Below are 23,092 nucleotides of genomic sequence, written 5' to 3'. Positions count from 1 at the left end.
ATTTATATAACAATTTTTTGCTTACTACATGATTCCATATGTGTTATGTCATAGTTTTGATGTCTTCATTATTATTCTACAATGTAGAAAATAGTAAAAATAAAAACCCTTGAATGAGTAGGTGTGTCCAAACTTTTGACTGGTACTGTATGTAAATGTGATATTTCAGTTGTTGTTTTTGTTACAATTGAAACATTTATAAAAACCTGTTTTTGCTTTGTCATTCTGGGGTATTGTGATGTCATTCTGGGGTATTGTGATGTCATTATGGGCTATTGTGATGTCATTATGGGGTATTGTGATGTCATTATGGGCTATTGTTTACATTACATTTAAGTCATTTAGCAGACGCTCTTATCCAGAGCGACTTACAAATTGGTTTATTCACCTTATGATATCCAGTGGAACAACCACTTTACAATAGTGCATCTAAATCCTTTAAGGGGGGGGGGGGTTAGAAGGATTACTTTATGCTATCCTAGGTATTCCTTGAAGAGGTGAGGTTTCAGGTGTCTCCGGAAGGTGGTGATTGACTCCGCCGTCCTGGCGTCGTGAGGGAGCTTGTTCCACCATTGGGGTGCCAGAGCAGCGAACAGTTTTGACTGGGCTGAGCGGGATATAGTGGCAGTACTCAGTGACATCACTTCCTGAAACAGGAGGTACAAATATATAACATAGGTTCACAATATCAACATTCAATGTATCAAAATATATGACCAAGCTGGAAGTGTAAACACCAGCCCAGCCACAATCCTAGAGGTTCACTGATGATCAACCTCCTCCTTCACATCTGACTCCTGATGATCAACCTCTTCCTTCACATCTGACTCCTGATGATCAACCTCCTCCTTCACATCTGACTCCTGATGATCAACCTCCTCCTTCACATCTGACTCCTGATGATCAACCTCCTCCTTCACATCTGACTCCTGATGATTAACCTCCTCCTTCACATCTGACTCCTGATGATCAATCTACTCCTTCACATCTGACTCCTGATGGTCAACCTCCTCCTTCACATCTGACTCCTGATGATCAACCTCCTCCTTCACATCTGACTCCTGATGATCAACCTCCTCCTTCACATCTGACTCCTGATGATCAACCTCCTCCTTCACATCTGACTCCTGATGATCAACCTCCTCCTTCACATCTGACTCCTGATGATCAACCTCCTCCTTCACATCTGACTCCTGATGATCAACCTCCTCCTTCACATCTGACTCCTGATGATCAACCTCCTCCTTCACATCTGACTCCTGATGGTCAACCTCCTCCTTCACATCTGACTCCTGATGATCAAACTCCTCCTTCACATCTGACTCCTGATGATCAACCTCCTCCTTCACATCTGACTCCTGATGATCAATCTCCTCCTTCACATCTGACTCCTGATGGTCAACCTCCTCCTTCACATCTGACTCCTGATGATCAACCTCCTCCTTCACATCTGACTCCTGATGATTAACCTCCTCCTTCACATCTGACTCCTGATGATCAACCTCCTCCTTCACATCTGACTCCTGATGGTCAACCTCCTCCTTCACATCTGACTCCAGTGATCAATCCAGAGCATCTTCTTTTTTGGAGAATCCCGATGGACGACGTCATCAAATAGGCCGTCATCACCACCACCACCCACAAGTTAATTGTCATTCAGGTTATCAATAGGAAGAGCATTAGCAATATGTCCTGTCTGGTAACTTGTCTCGTTCAATAGATTTACATTGGCAGGTGCACAGGGAGAACCCCCATTAAAAAAACTCAGTTGATCTTAAACTGCGGAAACACTTTTGGAAGTCTTTAACTATATCAAAGTCTGTGGCCTGTGATGTTGGGACAGATAATAGTCCCTTATTATACAAGAGACAAAATCCCCTAATTCTACAGCACAACAGCAGAGTCATGTCTTCAGTGTAAAACTAACAATGACTCAATAATCCTTCTGGGAATGTTATGATGTCATAAAGTTATGGGTGGAGTTAGAAAGTTGGCTGTCAGAAGTACAGGATTATAATGTAAATGTACTTTTAATCCGTCTGTCTGCATATTTCAAGACATGGCATTTGAGGGTGCAGTGAGATACCCGATGGTTTTCTCGTCAATCATCTTAAGTACTGTACTTAATTAAAACCTGGAAATCAACCGATCCTCTGTTGTTAATTCAATAGAATGGTATAATGCTTTATTATCTAAAAGTTGAAAGTGACGGAGAGAAATAAAATGGTGCTGATGCGGGCGCTGGAGATGGGGGTGTGTTCTAGTGGACAGGTGTGATGTAGTTAATGGAGATGGAGGTGTGTTCTAGTGGACAGGTGTGATGTAGTTAATGGAGATGGAGGTGTGTTCTAGTGGACAGGTGTGATGTAGTTAATGGAGATGGAGGTGTGTTCTAGTGGGCAGGTGTGATTTAGTTAATGGAGATGGAGGTGTGTTCTAGTGGACAGGTGTGATGTAGTTAATGGAGATGGAGGTGTGTTCTAGTGGGTCTGGACAGGTGTGATGTAGTTAATGGAGATGGAGGTGTGTTCTAGTGGGTCTGGACAGGTGTGATGTAGTTAATGGAGATGGAGGTGTTTTCTAGTGGACAGGTGTGATGTAGTTAATGGAGATGGAGGTGTGTTCTAGTGGACAGGTGTGATGTAGTTAATGGAGATGGAGGTGTGTTCTAGTGGGTCTGGGCAGGTGTGATGTAGTTAATGGAGATGGAGGTGTGTTCTAGTGGGTCTGGACAGGTGTGATGTAGTTAATGGAGATGGAGGTGTGTTCTAGTGGACAGGTATATGTAGTTAATGGAGATGGAGGTGTGTTCTAGTGGGTCTGGACAGGTGTGATGTAGTTAATGGAGATGGAGGTGTGTTCTAGTGGGTCTGGGCAGGTGTGATGTAGTTGATGGAGGTGTGTTCTAGTGGGTCTGGACAGGTGTGATGTAGTTAATGGAGATGGAGGTGTGTTCTAGTGGGTCTGGACAGGTGTTATGTAGTTAATGGAGATGGAGGTGTGTTCTAGTGGGTCTGGGCAGATGTGATGTAGTTAATGGAGATGGAGGTGTGTTCTAGTGGACAGGTGTGATGTAGTTAATGGAGATGGAGGTGTGTTCTAGTGGGTCTGGGCAGGTGTGATGTAGTTAATGGAGATGGAGGTGTGTTCTAGTGGGTCTGGGCAGGTGTGATGTAGTTAATGGAGATGGAGGTGTGTTCTAGTGGACAGGTGTGATGTGGTTAATGGAGATGGAGGTGTGTTCTAGTGGGACTGGGCAGGTGTGATGTAGTTAATGGAGATGGAGGTGTGTTCTAGTGGGTCTGGACAGGTGTGATGTAGTTAATGTTTGTATGATGTTGTTGTGTGTATGTTTTGTATTGTTTATAAAATATCAAATAAAGTCCCAATGCAAAGTTAACCTCACTGTTCTAGTCTTTAGAACCCGGGTGGGAGGTTCCCCCTTAGCAAGCAATGGACCCCAGCACACCACTGAAGCCATTAAGAACTATATTCAAAAACACACCTGGTAACCTGTTCAATCACCAGGCACACGGCTCAACATAGTTCAATGACAGAGACTGTGGATAAATTTTGGATAAAAAAAAAACATTGTGAAAATTAATAAAATAAAGTTGCAGCTGTCTTTGATATGCTCAAAATTAACTAACTGCTATCTTGAAATGTAGAGAAAGTGTTTTTAAATAGGCATCCTATCATTTGAAAATTTGTTGAAAGGCTAAGTGATTCTCCTCCTGAGAAGAAGCTGACAGCCTTCAAACAGAGCAAAAAAACTGGTCCCAAACAATATGTCAAAATGAATAAAAAAATGATACAGCTGTCTTTAATAAGATCAAACTGAACTAACTGCTATCTTGAAATGTTGAAAAAGTGTTTTTAAATAGGCATCCTATCATTTGAAAATTAGTTGAAAGGCTAAGTGATTCTCCTCCTGAGAAGAAGCTGACAGCCTTCAAACAGAGCAAAAAAAGTGGTCCCAAACAATATGTCAAAATGAATAAAAAAATGATAGTTGTCTTTAATAAGATCAAACTGAACTAACTTTCTCTTTATTCAATCTGCCATCTACCCACCTGGGGACTGAGGGTTATGAGAGAACCCCCACATCACTAGCTTCTCTTTATTCAACCTGCCATCTACCCACCTGGGGACTGAGGGTTATGAGAGAACCCCCACATCACTAGCTTCTCTTTATTCAACCTGCCATCTACCCACCTGGGGACTGAGGGTTATGAGAGAACCCCCACATCACTAGCTTCTCTTTATTCAACCTGCCATCTACCCACCTGGGGACTGAGGGTTATGAGAGAACCCCCACATCACTAGCTTCTCTTTATACAACCTGCCATCTACCCACCTGGGGACTGAGGGTTATGAGAGAACCCCCACATCACTAGCTTCTCTTTATTCAACCTGCCATCTACCCACCTGGGGACTGAGGGTTATGAGAGAACCCCCACATCACTAGCTTCTCTTTATTCAACCTGCCATCTACTCACCTGGGGACTGAGGGTTATGAGAGAACCCCCACATCACTAGCTTCTCTTTATTCAACCTGCCATCTACCCACCTGGGGACTGAGGGTTATGAGAGAACCCCCACATCACTAGCTTGCAGGTTCTGCAGCCTTGTATAGATAAGGAGGGGACGACTTGGAGGCAGGTTGGCATTTATTGTCATGAATCTTGCCCTGGAGGCAGGTTGGCATTTATTGTCATGAATCTTGCCCTGGAGGCAGGTTGGCATTTATTGTCATGAATCTTGCCCTGGAGGCAGTTCAGCAAAGTATTCCCTAGCTGGCACAGGCACAAAGTAATACAATCAGATTTTAATCCTAACCTCAACCACACTGCTAATCCTTCCCTTAAATTAAGACCATAAAACAACATTTTCCACAGCCAATTCTGACTTTGCAGCTGACATATCTAGAGGAAATCGCACAGTTCTGCCTCCAGGTCAAGATTCATGACAAACGTCAACATGAGACAGGGAGAAGCAATGTAAAAATCAATAACGAAATTGTTTTCACAATTAACATGCTTTTTCTTGTTTCAAATATGTTTTATTATGAAAAGTGCAATATAACCATGTATACTTGTACAACTATGGAGCGTATGTCTACATATAATTGTACAATTTGTTTTTCCAACATAAAAGACAAGAAATGATCACATTGGTATTTTTTAACAGTGTTATTGTAAGAGTTTAAATGTTTAAACAGAGGATACATCTAAAACAGGATAAAACAAGTGCAGTATGTTGTGAGAATGTTACTTTAACGTCGACTCATAACGTCACACTATAACTTCATGGGAGTCTTGTGGAAAGACTGCATGTTGTTTTGGGTGGATTGAGTGACGTCTTCATCAACATTTTGCAGAATATTCCGGTAATATTTTCACCTCTTGTCGGCTGCACACATTCATAAGGAGTTCCAGTAGTTTATTTGCCATTTGCAGGTATTAAAAGTAATACATACATTGTAATTCCTTGTTGGATCTCTCTCACATACAGGACAGTACATACCAGAGGAGGCTGCTGAGGGGAGGACGGCTCATAATAATGTCTGGAACAGAGTGAATGAAATGGAACACATAGAAACCACGTGTTTGATACCATTCCACTTATTCCACTCCAGCCATTACAAGCCTGTCCTCCCTAAATAAGGTCCCACCAACCTCCTGTGGTACAAACACAAACAGTAAAATATATAGTGCTGGAATGTCTGTTTGTTCTCAATGATGGTCCTCATTTGAAGGTCCTGTGTCAAGGTCCTCACAAATATAGGGAGACGAGTATGCGTGTGTGTGTCCTGTGTGTGTGTCCAGTGTGTGTGTCGAGTGTGTGTGTCCAGTGTGTGTGCCCTGTGTGTGTGTCCTGTGTGTGTGTGTGTGTCCTGTGTGTGTGTGTGTGTGTGTGTGTGTGTGTGTGTGTCCACTGTGTGTGTGTGTGTGTCCACTGTGTGTGTGTGTGTGTCCACTGTGTGTGTCCAGTGTGTGTACAGTGAGTGTCCAGTGAGTGTGTCTGTGTTTGTGTCCAGTGTGTGTGTGTGTGTGTGTGTCTGGTGTGTGTGTCCAGTGTGTGTCCAGTGAGTGTGTCTGTGTTTGTGTCCAGTGTGTGTGTGTGTCTGGTGTGTGTGTCAAGTGTGTTTGTCCTGTGTGTATGTGAAAGTGTGTTTGTCCAGTGTGTGTGTGTGTGTGTGTGAGTGTGTGTGTGTGTCCAGTGTGTGTGTGTCCAATGTGTGTGTGTGTGTGTGTGTGTGTGTGTGTGTGTGTGTGTGTGTGTGTGTGTGTGTGTGTGTGTGTGTGTGTGTGTGTGTGTGTGTGTGTGTGTGTCAGGTTATTATTTACAGGGACACTGAGGAGTCGTAATCAACCCAAAACCCTGGATAGAGGGGCTCAGTGAATGTGGAGGTGAATGTGATCAGGTGGGTCAGTGTGTCAGAGGAGGCTCTATAGAAGGACAGAGTGCCGGCTGACCAGTCCAGATACACTCCTACTCTGTGGGAGCTGGAGGAGGGGACGTCTATGGTAGTGGGATTATTATTGTGCCAGGCAATGTAACTGTTGTCAGAGCAGGACAGACTCCAGGACTTGTCATTGTGTCCAAGCCAACAGTCATCACCCCATCCTCTCCTGTTGATTCCTTTATATGTCACTCCTATACCAGCCCATCTCCCACTCCACTCTACCTCCCAGTAACAGCACCCAGTCAGACCCTCTCTACACAGCACCTGTCTACAGACCTCAAATCTCTCTGGGTGATCAGGATACAGCTGCTCCTCTCCCCTACATGTCACCTTTCTGTTCTCCTCAGACAGAGAGAGGTGTCTGTCTACTGTGTTTAGGTCCAGTGTGAGATCACAGACATCTGATGGATGAAACCAGACACAATATTAGAAATCATCATCATTCACATTAGAATATTAACTCACTTTTCACTAATTCATTTAATGTAGATGTTTCTAGGTATCAAAAGGAGAAGTTAAGGTAACTTGAGACTTGTTGAATGATCATATGTTATACTGTATGGTAATATAAAACACACTTATTCACACACACACACACACACACACACACACACACACACACACACACACACACACACACACACACACACACACACACACACACCTGTATGCATACATGAACACAAACACACATTTCTTATGTAAGACAAACACACCACACACACACACACAAACAGTGAACACACACACACACACACACACACACATTGTCATATCAACTCTTTGTAAACGTTGGTGTCCCTGATTTCTGTTTCTGTAGAACTACAGATGATATTTAACATGACCAAGTCAGTAATGATGGTGGTCTTTGACTTAACTTGAATTAAGACTTATTCTTAGTCATATTCTTCACAGCAGTCAACACTCACATTTTCTAAGTCCAGGTTTCATTCTATTCTCTCCACCATGTTCCACACTGTAGCGATAAGCAGAAAAACAGACAGTCATTGAGGGATACACCTGAACACACACACACACACACACACACACACACACACACACACACACACACACACACACACACACACACACATTCACACTTTAAGCGTTGGTAAGAATGTTTGTGTGTGTGTGTGTGTGTGTGTGTGTGTCCACTGTGTGCGTGTGTGTCCAGTGTGTGTCCAGTGTGTGTGTCCAGTGTGTGTGTGTGTGTGTGTTTGTGTGTGTGTGTGTGTGTGTGTGTCCAGTGTGTGTCCAGTGTGTGTGTGTGTGTCCAGCGTGTTTGTGTGTGTGTGTCCAGTGTGTCTCCGGTGTGTGTGTGTCTGTCCAGTGTGTGTGTGTGTTTGTGTGTGTGTGTCCAGTGTGTTTGCGTGTGTGTGTGTGTGTCCTGTGTGTGTGTGTCCACTGTGTGTGTGTGTGTGTGTGTGTCCAGTGTGTGTGTGTCCAGTGTGTGTGTCCAGTGTGTGTGTGTCCAGTAAGTGTCTCCAGTATGTGTGTGTGTCCAGTGTGTGTGTCCAGTGTATGTCCAGTGTGTGTGTGTCTAGTGTGTGTGTCTCAAGTGTGTGTGTGTGTCCAGTGTGTACAGCAAGTGTTTCCTGTGTGTGTGTGTGTGTGTGTGTGTGTGTGTGTGTTTGTGTGGACACTGGACACACACAGGACACACACTGGACACCACACACACTGGACACACACACAAACACACTGGACACACACACTGGACACACACACAAACACACTGGACACACACACTGAACACACACACACACACTGGACACACACAAACACACACTGGACACACACAAACACACACTGGACACACACAAACACACATTGGACACACACAAACACACACTGGACACACACAAACACACACTGGACACACACACAAACACTGGACACACACACAAACACTGGACACACACAAACACACACACACTGGACACACTGGACACACTGGACACACACAGTCAGCATATAACTTTGTCCATGTGGTGGAAAGAATGTTTGTCTTAACTATCCTGATAAGTCAAACATGTCTGATATGAACATTGAACAAAATAAATAAATACAGTAGGGGAAGAGGTAGTTGTTTGGGCTAAATTATAGAAGGGCTATGTACAGGTGCAGTGATCTGTGAGCTGCTCTGACAGCTGGTGCTTAAAGCTAGTGAGGGAGATAAGTGTTTCCAGTTTCAGAGATTTTTGTAGTTCGGTATGCTCTGGTCTGAGTCGCGCTGTACAAAACTGGCGATAGCTTTTCGAGCTAAGGGATAGCTGATGACCGCCAACTCCAACGTTAGCCAGTGAACTGGCCAACCTCTGGCTAACCTCTGGCTTCTGTTGAGGATTTCAGAGTTGAGGTAAATAATATATATATTTTCTTTAATTGGTTGCAGAGTGTTTTGACATTGAGTTTTTAGAAAAAAATATATAAAAAGATATGCGAAGAAAATATGTAAATATATATATACACGGGACACGACAAGAGGAGGGTAAAGGACGTCTGACTGCCATTTTGGAATGAACATTGACATAAACCCTCTACATACTTGAGTTTCTCCAGTCTGCAGTGTGGATCCTCCAGTCCAGCAGAGAGCAGTCTGACTCTTGAGTCTCCTGGGTGATTGTAGCTCAGGTCCAACTCTCTCAGGTGTGAGGGGTTTGACCTCAGAGCTGAGACCAGAGAAGCACAGCCTTCCTCTGTGACTAGACAGCCTGACAGCCTGCAAAGAGTCAAATCATATTAAAATCAAACTGCTATTCTTTGGTGGTGAAAATAGTGGCAGTATATTTTTTTCTACATTTTCAGATACATCAGTGTCCTGAAACCTTCCATATCTATTCGTAAATGGATGTTTCATTATTAGAAATGACAAATTATCAACGTTTTGCCTGCAGATAAAAACATGTATAGTATGAATATTTGAGTAGACTGACCAGACCAGTTTAAAAGCAGTATCAGTCAAAAGACAGACTATATATCAATTTCAATAGACATTCCATCCCATTTAACTATCTGAAACACCTATTTAATTCTATTAACATTTTTTTTTAAATGTTTTATTGTGAATTTAGATTTAGATTTATTGTGAAGATAGATTTATCAGATTTAGATTGTATTGAGTATACAGTCCACACCATATCTATTTTGACAGTGAAGATAACATTTTAAATGTGGCTCTAAACTCCAACATTTTGGATTTCAGATCAAATGTTTCATATGAGGTGACAGTATATAATGTAACATTTTATTTGAGGATATTTTCATACATTTCTGTTTCACCATTTAGAAAAATAAAAGCACTATGTATCTAGTCCCCCTATTTAAAGAAGTCATAAGTATTCTGACCAATTAACTCATAGTGTGTTAAATTAGTCAAAAGTTCAGTATTTGGTCCCATATTCTTTGACTGCAATGGCTACATCAAGCCTGTGACTGCCATGATTGAGAAAGATCATGAAAAATAATGAAAAATAATGAGTGAGAGAGTTACAGAGGCTACAACAAAACATACTAACCTCTCACCATTACCAATAACAGAGGCTACAACAAAACATACTAACCTCTCACCATTACCAATAACAGAGGCTACAACAAAACATGCTAACCTCTCACCATTACCAATATCAGAGGCTACAACAAAACATGCTAATCTCTCACCATTACCAATAACAGAGGCTACAACAAAACATGCTAACCTCTCACCATTAACCTCAAATAAAAGGTGACATTCTGTACTGTCACCTAATATAAAATGTTTTATCTCAGATCTAAATTGCTGGAGTATAGAATCAACTTGAAAACTGTAAGCTTCACTGTCCAAACACATATGGTGTGGACTATGTGTGTCTGGTAAACACATGTGGATCTGGTGAACAGTTATCACTTGTTGACCAACTACAGGAATACTGACCTCAGAGACTCCAGTCTGCATTGTGGATCCTCCAGTCCAGCAGAGAGCAGCTTCACTCCTGAATCCTTCAGGTCATTGTTACTCAGGTCCAGCTCTCTCAGGTGTGAGGGGTTTGAACTGAGAACTGAGGCCAACACTTTACAGGATGTGTTTCTGAGTTTACAGCCAGTGAGTCTGCCAACACAGAAGAAATACAATAACAGACAGGTTGTATTAAAATGATAAGTTTAGCTTTCTCTGTTTACGCTGTTACCCGTTTACAAATAATGTGTTGGGTTTGACCTCAGAGCTGAGACCAGAGAAGCACAGCCTTCCTCTGTGACTAGACAGCCTGACAGCCTGACAAAGAGTCAAATCATATTAAAACCACACTGCTATTCTTTGGTGGTGAAAATAGTGGCAGTATATTTTTTCAACATATTCAGATATATCAGTGTCCTGAAACCTGCCATATATATTCATAAATGGATGTTTCATTATTATAAATGATCATAATATTACTTGTAGAGAGAAAATGTATAGTACAAATATTTGAGCACTGACCAGACCAGTTTAAAAGCAGGATCAGTCAAAAGACAGACAGTGAGGTATCAGATTTGGATTGTATTGAGTATACAGTCCACACCATATCTATTTTGACAGTGAAGATAACATTTTAAATGTGGCTCTATACTCCAATATTTTGGATTTCAGATCAAATGTTTCATATGAGGTGACAGTATATAATGTCACCTTTTAATTGAGGATATTTTCATACATATCTGTTTCACCGTTTAGAAATGAAAGCACTTTATGGATCTAGTCCCTCTATTTGAAGAAGTCATATGTTTTCTGACCAATTCACTTATTTTTATTTATTTATTTCACCTTTATTTAACCAGGTAGGCTAGTTGAGAACAAGTTCTCATTTTCAACTACGACCTGGCCAAGATAAAGCATAGCAATTTGACACATACAACAACACAGAGTTACACATGGAATAAACAAAACATACAGTCAATAATACAGTAGAACAAAAGAAAACATCATGTCTATATACAGTGAGTGCAAATGAGGTAAGTTAAGGCAATAAATAGGCCATGGTGACGAAGTAATTACAATATAGCAATTAAACACTGAATACTGGGGTGCAAAGGAGCAAGATAAATAAATAAATACAGTATGGGGATAAGGTAGGTAGATTTTATGGGCTGTTTACAGATGGGCTATGTACAGGTGCAGTGATCTGTGTGCTGCTCTGACAGCTGGTGCTTAAAGCTAGTGAGGGAGATATGAGTCTCCAGCATCAGAGATTTTTGCAGTTTGTTCCAGTCATTGGCAGCAGAGAACTGGAAGGAAAGATGACCAAAGGAGGAATTGGCTTTGGGGGTGACCAGTGAGATATACCTGCTGGAGCACGTGCTACATGTGGGTGCTGCTATGGTGACCAGTGAGCTGAGACCAGGCGGTGTTTTACCTAGCAGAGACTTGTAGATGACCTGGAGCCAGTGGGTTTGGCGACGAGTATGAAGCGAGGGCCAGCCAACGAGAGCGTACAGGTCGCAGTGGTGGGTAGTATATGGGGCTTTGGTGACAAAACGGATGGCACTGTGATAGACTGCATCCAGCTTGTTGAGTAGGGTATTGGAAGCTATTTTGTAAATGACATCGCCGAAGTCGAGGATTGGTAGGATGGTCAGTTTTACGAGGGTATGTTTGGCAGCATGAGTGAAGGATGCTTTGTTGCGATATAGGAATCCGATTCTAGATTTACTTTTGGATTGGAGATGCTTAATGTGAGTCTGGAAGGAGAGTTTACAGTCTAACCAGACACCTAGGTATTTGTAGTTGTCCACGTATTCTAAGTCAGAGCCGTCCTGAGTAGTGATGCTGGACGGGCAGGCAGGTGCGGGCAGCGATCGGTTGAAGAGCATTCATTTAATTTTACTTGCGTTTAAGAGCAGTTGGAGGCCACGGAAGGAGAGTTGTATGGCATTGAAGCTCGTCTGGAGGGTTGTTAACGCAGTGTCCAAAGAAGGTCCAGAAGTATACAGAATGGTGTCGTCTGCGTAGAGGTGGATCAGAGACTCACCAGCAGCAAGAGCAACATCATTGATGTATACAGAGAAAAGAGTCGGCCCGAGAATTGAACCCTTTGGCACACCCATAGAGACTGCCAGAGGTCCGGAAAACAGGCCCTCCGATTTGACACACTGAACTCTATCAGAGAACTAGTTGGTGAACCAGGCGAGTCAGTCATTTGAGAAACCAAGGCTGTCGAGTCAGCCAATAAGAATGTGGTGATTGACAGAGTCGAAAGCCTTTGCCAGGTCGATGAATACGGCTGCACAGTAATGTCTCTGTTCGATGGCGGTTACGATGTCATTTAGGACCTTGAGCGTGGCTGAGGTGTACCCATGACCAGCTCGGAAACCAGATTGCATAGCGGAGAAGGTACGGTGGGATTCAAAATGGTCGGTAATCTGTTTGTTAACTTGACTTTCAAAGACCTTAGAAAGACAGGGTAGAATAGATATAGGTCTGTAGCAGTTCGGGTCTAGAGTGTCCCCCCCTTTGAAGAGGGGGGTGACCGTTTCAGCTTTCCAATCTTTGGGGATCTCAGACAATACGAAAGAGAGGTTTAACAGGCTACTAATACGGGTTGCAACAATTTCGGCAGATAATATTAGAAAGAGAGGGTCCAGATTGTCTCGCCCGGCTGATTTGTATGGGTCCAGACTTATAGTGTATTAAAGTAGTCAAAAGTTTAGTATTTGGTCTGATATTCCTTGAACGCAATGACAACATCAAGCCTGTGACTCTACTCAAGGTTGTAAACTCATTGGTTGCATTTGCAGTTTGTTTTGGTTGTGATTTGTAGAATCACAAGCTTGATGTAATCACTGCAGACATGGAATATGGGACCTATACTAAACTTATGACTACTTTAATACAATATCAGTGAATATGTCCAAATATGTAAGACTTCTTCAAATGGGAGAACTAGATACATAAAGTGCTTTCATTTCTAAATGGTAACACAGATAAATATGAAAATACACTCAAATAAAAGGTGACATTCTGTACAGTCACCTAATATTTATCTTTTACCTTTATTTAACTAGGCAAGTCAGTTAAGGACAAATTCTTATTTTCAACGACAGACTAGGAACAGTGGGTTAACTGCCTTGGTCAAGGGAAGAACAACAGATGTTTACACCGTCAGCTCGGGGATTCGATCCAGCAACCTTACGGTTACTAGTCCAACGCTCTAACCACTAGGATACCTGCCTAGCACTCTTATCTCAAATCCTAAATGTTGGAGCATAGCACCAACTTTAAAACTGTAAGCTTCACTGTCCAAACACATATGGTGTGGACTATGTGTGCCGGGTAAACACATGTGGATCTGGTGAACAGTTATCACTTGTTGACCAACTACAGGAATACTGACCTCAGAGTCTCCAGTTTACAGTGTGGATCCTCCAGTCCAGCAGAGAGCAGCTTCACTCCTGAATCCTTCAAGTCATTGTTACTCAGATCCAGCTCTCTCAGGTGTGAGGGGTTTGACCTCAGAGCTGAGACCAGAGAAGCACAGCCTTCCTCTGTGACAAGACAGCCTGACAGCCTGCAAAGAGTAAAATCATATTAAAACCACACTGCTATTCTTTGGTGTTGAAAATAGTGGCAGTATATTTTCTCAACATATTCAGATATATCAGTGTCCTGAAACCTTCCATATCTATTCATAAATACATTAATGTATCATTATTAGAAATGACAAATTATCAAAGTATTGCTTGTAGATAGAAACATGTATAGTACAAATATTTGAGTAGACTGACCAGACCAGTTTAAAAGCAGTATCAGTCAAAAGACAGACAGTGAGGTATCAGATTTAGATTGTATTGAGTATACAGTCCACACCATATCTATTTTGACAGTGAAGATAACATTTTAAATGTGGCTATAAACTCCAACATTTTGGATTTCAGATCAAATGTTTCATATGAGGTGACAGTATATAATGTCACCTTTTATTTGAGGATATTTTCATACATATCTGTTTCACCATTTAGAAAAATAATAGCACTTTATTTATCCAGACCCCCTATTTGAAGAAGTCATAAGTATTCAGACCAATTCAGTATTAAAATAGTCAAAAGTAGAGTACTTTGTTGTACACTCATTGGTTGCATTTGCTGTTTGTTTTGGGTTATGTTTTGCCCAATAGTAACTGAATGGTGGATGAATACTGGAGTAATTATATGTCTAAGTGAGTAGATAACATGTTTCTAAACACTACTAAATGAATACTGATGATAACATGATTAATACAAATCATGAATGAATCATGAATAATAATGAGTGAGAAAGTTACAGAAGCTACAACAAAACATGCTAACCTCTCACCATTACCAATAACAGAGGCTACAACAGAACATGCTAACCTCTCACCATTACCAAAACCAGAGGCTACAACAAAACATGCTAACCTCTCACCATTACCAATAACAGAGGCTACAACAGAACATGCTAACCTTTCACCATTACCAATAACAGAGGCTACAACAGAACATGCTAACCTCTCACCATTACCAATAACAGAGGCTACAACAGAACATGCTAACCTCTCACCATTACCAATAACAGAGGCAACAACAAAACATGCTAACCTTACACCATTACCAATAACAGAGGCTACAACAAAACATGCTAACCTCTCACCATTACCAATAACAGAGGCTACAACAAAACATGCTAACCTCTCACCATTACCAATAACAGAGGCTACAACAAAATATGCTAACCTCTCACCATTACCAATAACAGAGGCTACAACAAAACATGCTAACCTCTCACCATTACCAATAACAGAGTCTACATCAAAACATGCTAACCTCTCACCATTACCAATAACAGAGGCTACAACAAAACTTGTTAACCTCTCACCATTACCAATAACAGAGGATACAACAAAACATGCTAACCTCTCACCATTACCAATAACAGAGGATACAACAAAACATGCTAACCTCTCACCATTACCAATAACAGAGGATACAACAAAACATGCTAACCTCTCACTATTACCAATAACAGAGGATACAACAAAACATGCTAACCTCTCACCATTACCAATAACAGAGGATACAACAAAACATGCTAACCTCTCACCATTACCAATAACAGAGGATACAACAAAACATGCTAACCTCTCACCATTACCAATAACAGAGGATACAACAAAACATGCTAACCTCTCACCATTACCAATAACAGAGGATACAACAAAACATGCTAACCTCTCACCATTACCAATAACAGAGGATACAACAAAACATGCTAACCTCTCACCATTACCAATAACAGAGGCTACAATAAAACATGCTAACCTCTCACCATTACCAATAACAGAGGATACAACAAAACATGCTAACCTCTCACCATTACCAATAACAGAGGATACAACAAAACATGCTAACCTCTCACCATTACCAATAACAGAGGCTACAACAAAACATGCTAACCTCTCACCATTACCAGTAACAGAGGAGGTTAGCATTTTATCTGATCTTTGTTCCTCTATAACTTTGTTATTCGGGCCTCTCGAGTGGCGCAGTGGTCTAAGGCACTGCATCACAGTGCTAGCTGTGCCACTACAGATTCTGGGTTTGAGTCCAGAATCTGTCGCAGGAGGCCACGACCGGGAGACCCATGGGGCGGCGCACAATTGGCCCAGCATTGTCCTGGATAAGGGGCCAGCAGGGATGTCCCTGTCCCATTGTGCTCTAGAGGTTTCTGTGGCGGGCCGGGCGCAGTCCATGCTGACACGGTTGCCAGGTTAATGAGGTTTCCTCCGACACATTGGTGCAGCTGGCTTCTGGGTTAAGTGGGCATTGCATCAAGAAGCAGTGTGGCTTGGCTGGGTTGTATTTCGGAGGACACACGGCTCTTGACCTTTGCCTCTCTCGAGTCCGTACAGGAGTTTCAGCGATGAGACAAGTTTTGGAAAAAAATAATAAAAGGGGTAAAAAAAATGTTTAAGAACCAATAACAGAAGGTTTTTTTCCTGACTCTCATTCATCATGTCATGATTATTCATAATCATGGTAGCATCCACATGAATGTAGAAGTGTTCAGAAACATCTTCACTTCTTACAGACACTGATAATACAAATGAAGTGACTCCAAAATGACAGGACATTATTCACCATTCAGTTACTATTAGGAAAAACATCATCCAAAACACAACCAAGACAAACTGCAAATGCATTCAACAAGTTTGTAGAATCACAAGCTTGATGTAATCACTGCAGGCATGGAATATGGGACTAAATACTAAACTTATGGCTACTTTAATACAATATAAGTGAATTTGTCTGAATATGTACAACTTTTTCAAATGGGAGAACTAAATACATAAAGTGCTTTCCTTTCTTAACAGTAACACAGCTATGTATGAAAATACCCTCAAATAAAAGGTGACATTCTGCACTGTTGCCTGATATGAAACATTCTATCTCAAATCCAAAATGCTGGAGCATAGCACCACATTTAAAACTGTAAGCTTCACTGTCCAAACACATATGGTGTGGACTATGTGTGTCTGGTAAACACATGTGGATCTGGTGAACAGTTATCACTTGTTGACCAACTACAGCAATACTGACCTCAGAGTCTCCAGTCTGCAGTGTGGATCCTCCAGTCCAGCAGAGAGCAGCGCCACTCCTGAATCCTTCAGGTCATTGTTACTCAGATCCAGCTCTCTCAGGTGTGAGGGGTTTGAACTGAGAACTGAGACCAGAGAAGCACAGCCTTCCTCTGTGACTAGACAACCTGACAGCCTGCAAAGAGTAAAATCATATTAAAATCACACTGCTATTCTTTGGTTGTGAAAATAGTGGCAGTATATTTTTTCAACATATTCAGATATATCAGTGTCCTGAAATCTGCCATATCTATTCATAAATTAACTTATTATTATTATAAATTATCATAATATTACTTGAGTAGACTGACCAGACCAGTTTAAAAGCAGTATCAGTCAAAAGACAGACAGTGAGGTATCAGATTTAGTATTTGGTCCCATATTTTTTGAACACAACTACTACATCAAGCCTGTGACTGCCATGATTGAGAAAGATCATGAATAATAATGAGTGAGAAATGTTACAGAGGCTACAACAAGACTGTAAAATCTCCTTCCAGACTCACTATAAGCATCTCCAATCCAAAGTTAAATCTAGAATTGGCTTCCTATTTCGCAACATAGCATCCTTCACTCATGCTGCCAATCATACCCTCGTAAAACTGACCATCCTACCGATCCTCGACTTCGGCGATGTCATTTACAAAATAGCTTCCAATACCGTACTCAATAAACTGGATGCAGTCTATCACAGTGCCATCCATTTTGTCACCAAAGCCCCATATACAGTGGGGGGAAAAAGTATTTGATCCCCTGCTGATTTTGTACTTTTGCACACTGACAAAGAAATAATCAGTCTATAATTTTAATGGTAGGTTTATTTGAACAGTGAGAGAAACAATAACAAAACAATCCTGAAAAACACATGTCAAAAATGTTATAAATTGATTTGCATTTTAATGAGGGAAATAAGTATTTGACCCCCTCTCAATCAGAAAGATTTCTGGCTCCCAGGTGTCTTTTATACAGGTAACGAGCTGAGATTAGGAGGACACTCTTAAAGGGAGTGCTCCTAACCGCAACTTGTTACGTGTAAAAAAAAGGACACCTGTCCACAGAAGCAATCAATCAGATTCCAAACTCTCCACCATGGCCAAGACCAAAGAGCTCTCCAAGGATGTCAGGGACAAGGTTGTAAACCTACACAAGGCTGGAATGGGCTACAAGACCATCGCCAAGCAGCTTGGTGAGAAGGTGACAACAGTTGGTGCGATTATTCGCAAATGGAAGAAACACAAAAGAACTGTCAATCTCCCTCGGCCTGGGGCTCCATGCAAGATCTCACCTCATGGAGTTGCAATGATCATGAGAACGGTGAGGAATCAGCCCAGAACTACACGGGAGGATCTTGTCAATTATCTCAAGGCAGCTGGGACGATAGTCACTAAGAAAACAATTGGTAACACACTACGCCGTGAAGGACTGAAATCCTGCAGCGCCCGCAAGGTCCCCCTGCTCAAGAAAGCACATATACATGCCCGTCTGAAGTTTGCCAATGAACATCTGAATGATTCAGAGGACAACTGGGTGAAAGTGTTGTGGTCAGATGAGACCAAAATGGAGCTCTTTGGCATCAACTCAACTCGCCGTGTTTGGAGGAGGAAAGCTGCCTATGACCCCAAGAACACCATCCCCACTGTCAAACATGGAGGTGGAAACATTATGCTTTATGCTTTGGGTGTGTTTTACTGCTGAGGGGACAGGGCAACTTCACCGCATCAAAGGGACGATGGACGGGGCCATGTATGGTCAAATCCTGGGTGAGAACCTCCTTCCCTCAGCCAGGGCATTGAAAATGGGTCGTGGATGGGTATTCCAGCATGACAATGACCCAAAACACACGGCCAAGGCAACAAAGGAGTGGCTCAAGAAGAAGCACATTAAGGTCCTGGAGTGGCCTAGCCAGTCTCCAGATCTTAATCCCATAGAAAATCTGTGGAGGGAGCTGAAGGTTCGAGTTGCCAAACATCAGCCTCGAAACCTTAATGACTTGGAGAAGATCTGCAAAGAGGAGTGGGACAAAATCCCTCCTGAGATGTGTGCAAACCTGGTGGTCAACTACAAGAAAAGTCTGACCTCTGTGATTGCCAACAAGGGTTTTGCCACCAAGTACTAAGTCATGTTTTGCAGAGGGGTCAAATACTTATTTCCCTCATTAAAATGCAAATCATTTTATAACATTTTTGACATGCGTTTTTCTGGATTTTTTTGTTGTTATTATGTCTCTCACTGTTCAAATAAACCTACCATTAAAATTATAGACTGATCATTTCTTTGTCAGTGGGCAAACATACAAAATCAGCTAAAATGTCAAATAAAATGTGACATTCTGTATATTCACCTAATATGAAACATTCTATCTGAAATCTAACATGCTGGAGCATAGCACCAAATGTAAAACTGTAAGCTTCACTGTCCAAACACATATGGTGTGGACTTTGTGTGCCTGGTAAACACATGTGGATCTGGTGAACAGTTATCACTTGTTGACCAACTACAGGAATACTGACTTCAGAGTCTCCAGACATAAACCCTCTACATACTTGAGTTTCTCCAGTCTGCAGTGTGGATCCTCCAGTCCAGCAGAGAGCAGTCTGACTCCTGAGTCTCCTGGGTGATTGTAGCTCAGGTCCAGCTCTCTCAGGTGTGAGGGGTTTGACTTCAGAGCTGAGGCCAGCGAAGCACAGCCTTCCTCTGTGACTAGACAGCCTGACATCCTGACAAAGAGATCATCATGACTTCACAGACACACTGCTAATTTAACACCGGTAGCATATAAGGACAAAGGAAAATGCATTTGGTTTAATCTCTCTAACAACATATAGATTAATCTTCTGTCTCCTAGAATTGTGTGGTCATTCTGTTATACTAATGGGAAAATCAATGCATTTATTCAATATGTTTTTAAACATAATATTATATACAAATTATAATACGTATTATTCTCTAAACTGAATATTTCTTCCTGATGATTAATTCTTATATGTCATTTTATGTACTCACAGAGCAGCTCTGGAGGCTTTGACCACTGGCAGCAGCCTCAGAAGACCTTCCTCTGATCTGGAGTATTTCTTCAGGTCAAACACATCCAGCTCCTTTTCTGAAGTCAGCAACACAAAGACCAGAGCTGACCACTGTGCAGGTGACAGGTTGGGTTTTGAGAGACTTCCTGATCTCAGGTAGCTTTGGATCTCCTCCACTAGAGAATGGTCATTCAGTTCATTCAGACAGTGGAACAGATTGATGCTCCTCTCTGGAGAGAGATTCTCCCTGATCTTCTCCTTGATGTACTTGACTGTTTTTTCATGGCTCTGTGAGCTGCTTCTTGTCTTTGTCAGTAGACCTCGTAAGTGCTTCTGATTGGACTCCAGTGAGAGGCCCAGAAGGAAGCGGAGGAAAAGGTCCAGGTTTCCTGTCTCACTTTGTAAGGCTTTATCCACAGCACTCTTGTAGACAGTAACTTCAGGCTTGTCTTTTGTTTGCAGTTTGTCCATTAGATTCTCATTGTTGTTGATGAATGAGAGGAACACATAGACAGCAGCCAGAAACTCCTGAATGCTCAGATGCACGAAGCAGTACACCTTGTTCTGGTACAGAACACATTCCTCTTTAAAGAGCTGTGTGCACAATCCTGAGTAAACTGAGGCTTCAATGACATCAATGCCAGCCTCTTTCAGGTCTTCTTCATAGAAAATCAGATTGCCCTTCACTAGCTGTTGAAAAGCCAGTTTTCCCAGTGACAGAATGCTCTCGTTATTCAAGTGTGGATCTGTCTCTTCTTTCCCAAGATACTTTTCATTCTTCTGTTTGGTATGAAACACCACAAGGTGTGTGTACATCTCAGTCAGAGTCTTGGGCATCTCTTCTCTCTTATGTTTCAGCATGTGTTTGAGGACTGTTGCAGAAATCCAACAGAAGACTGGAATGTGGCACATGATGTGGAGGCTTCTTGATGTCTTTATGTGTGAGATGATTCTGCTGGCCAGGTCCTCATCACTGAATTTCTTCCTGAAGTACTCCTCCTTCTGTGGGTCATTAAACCCTCGTACCTCTGTCACCTGGTCAACACACCCTGAAGGGATCTTATTGGCTGCTGCAGGTCGGGTAGTTATCCAGATGAGAGCAGAGGGAAGCAGATTTCCCTTGATGAGATTTGTCAGCAGAACATCCAGTGAGGTTGACTTTGTGACGTCACAACAGATCTTGTTCTTCTGGAAGTCTAGGGGCAGTCGGCACTCATCCAGACCATCAAAGATGAACAGAACTTTGTACTTGTCGTAATTGTAGATTCTTGATTGTTTGATTTCCATTGAGAAGTGATTGAGAAGTTCAATCAAAGTGTTTTTGTCCTCTTTCATCAAATTCAGCTCCCGAAAAGGGAAAGAAAACACAAATTGAAAATCCTGATTTGCTTTTCCTTCAGCCCAGTCCAGAATGAACTTCTGCACAGAGACTGTTTTTCCAATGCCAGCAACTCCCTTTGTCAGCACAGTTCTGATACGTTTGTCATGTCCAGTTAAGGGTTTGAAGATGTCTTTACATTTGATTGCAGTCTCTGGTCTTGCTTGTTTCCTGGTTGTTGTCTCAATCTGTCTCAGCTCATGTTCATTATTGACCTCTTCTGTTCCACCCTCTGTGATGTACAGCTCTGTGTAGATCTTATTGAGAAGTGTTGGGTTTCCTTGTTTAGCGATCCCCTCAAATACACATTGAAATTTCTTCTTTAGATTAGATTTGAGTTCACGTTGGCAAATCACAGCAAGCTCATCTGAATCTAGAAATAACACAGAAGATATTAATATTATGTCTGTTTCAATGCCTACAGTACTGTAGGACTGTTATAACATTTTAAATTATTATCATTTATTCTCTTAACTGAATGTATAAATGTGTAAATGTTTTCATAATGCATTACAGACTGGTGTGACTGATTATATTATTAATGATCTCTCTCTCTCTCTCTCTCTCTCTCTCTCTCTCTCTCTCTCTCTCTCTCTCTCTCTCTCTCTCTCTCTCTCTCTCTCTCTCTCTCTCTCTCTCTCTCTCTCTCTCTCTCTCTCTCTCTCTCTCTCTCTAAATTAATCAACACAACACATCCCTTCTGCTACTTGATGAGGTCACTAGGTGTTATGTTAAGGCTGCTACAATATCGCTGAGTTACACAGCTACTTTAGCTGTACTTTAGCCACAGCTTTTAAATGTTATAAAACAGCATTCAACATGAGGCAGACAGATCTTACTTTTCTCCAGTGTGTCAGCGAGTTCCTTTTGGTTCATTTTCCTCAGGACGTGCAGTGTGATCTTCAGAGCCCCCTCTCTGGCACTGCTCTCCTGCTTCTCATCTTCAGCATCCACCACTTCCTTATCCTGCTTCTGACTCTCAAAGCCTTCTGGGAGTTCTGGACTAAGAATCCTCTTGAACATCTTCAGCTCGTTCTTCACAAATGTCATAATTTTCTCTTCAAGCAACTAAAATAAATAAAGTAAATAAGTTAAGCAAGAGAAGAAATGCTTTCTCATTAACACATTAATTAATAATTGAAAGAAACATTACTTGAGGAAAACAAAAACAAATGTACATAACAGGACCACATACACTGAATATAGAGTCCAGGTCTGTTTGATGACTCTGGGAAGACTGACCACTGAGAATCTCTGACTCTGATCTCTCCTGTTGGTTTCTGTGGACAAAACATGAGATTACATCTCCTCATCCAGGGAGTACACACACACACACACACACACACACACACACACACACACACACACACACACACACACACACACACACACACACACACACACACACACACACACACACACACACACACACACACACACACACTGTTTTAGGACTATGAAAATGGACTAAAGGATTAGCCTGTGGATTATGAAAACAACAAAAAGAAATGTGAAAATGGGAGAGGAGAAATGACTAGAGACAGTGTTGTTTAACTCACTGACCATGACCAATGAGTTCTTCTTACCTTTGTTCAGTAGAAAAGTCTCCCTCTCTAAA

At 41.7% G+C, this 23,092-nt stretch overlaps 1 protein-coding gene across 1 annotated transcript; it reads right to left on the bottom strand.

The window, feature by feature from the left end:
• Positions 1-9,043: 9,043 nt before the first annotated feature.
• LOC115186446 (NACHT, LRR and PYD domains-containing protein 12) lies at positions 9,044-21,050 on the bottom strand (the record flags this gene model as incomplete). The annotated part of the gene is made up of 7 exons (XM_029746072.1): positions 9,044-9,191; positions 10,383-10,556; positions 13,816-13,989; positions 17,036-17,209; positions 19,617-19,773; positions 19,818-19,824; positions 20,100-21,050. Coding segments are annotated over 7 exons (1,785 nt in total), but the record flags the coding sequence as incomplete, so codon positions are not given.
• Between the last annotated feature and the right edge of the window lie 2,042 nt (positions 21,051-23,092).

The sequence above is a fragment of the Salmo trutta genome, unplaced genomic scaffold (assembly GCF_901001165.1).
Source record: "Salmo trutta unplaced genomic scaffold, fSalTru1.1, whole genome shotgun sequence".
NCBI classification, from domain to species: Eukaryota; Metazoa; Chordata; class Actinopteri; order Salmoniformes; family Salmonidae; genus Salmo; species Salmo trutta.
This window is presented reverse-complemented; position numbering and strand designations above follow the sequence as displayed.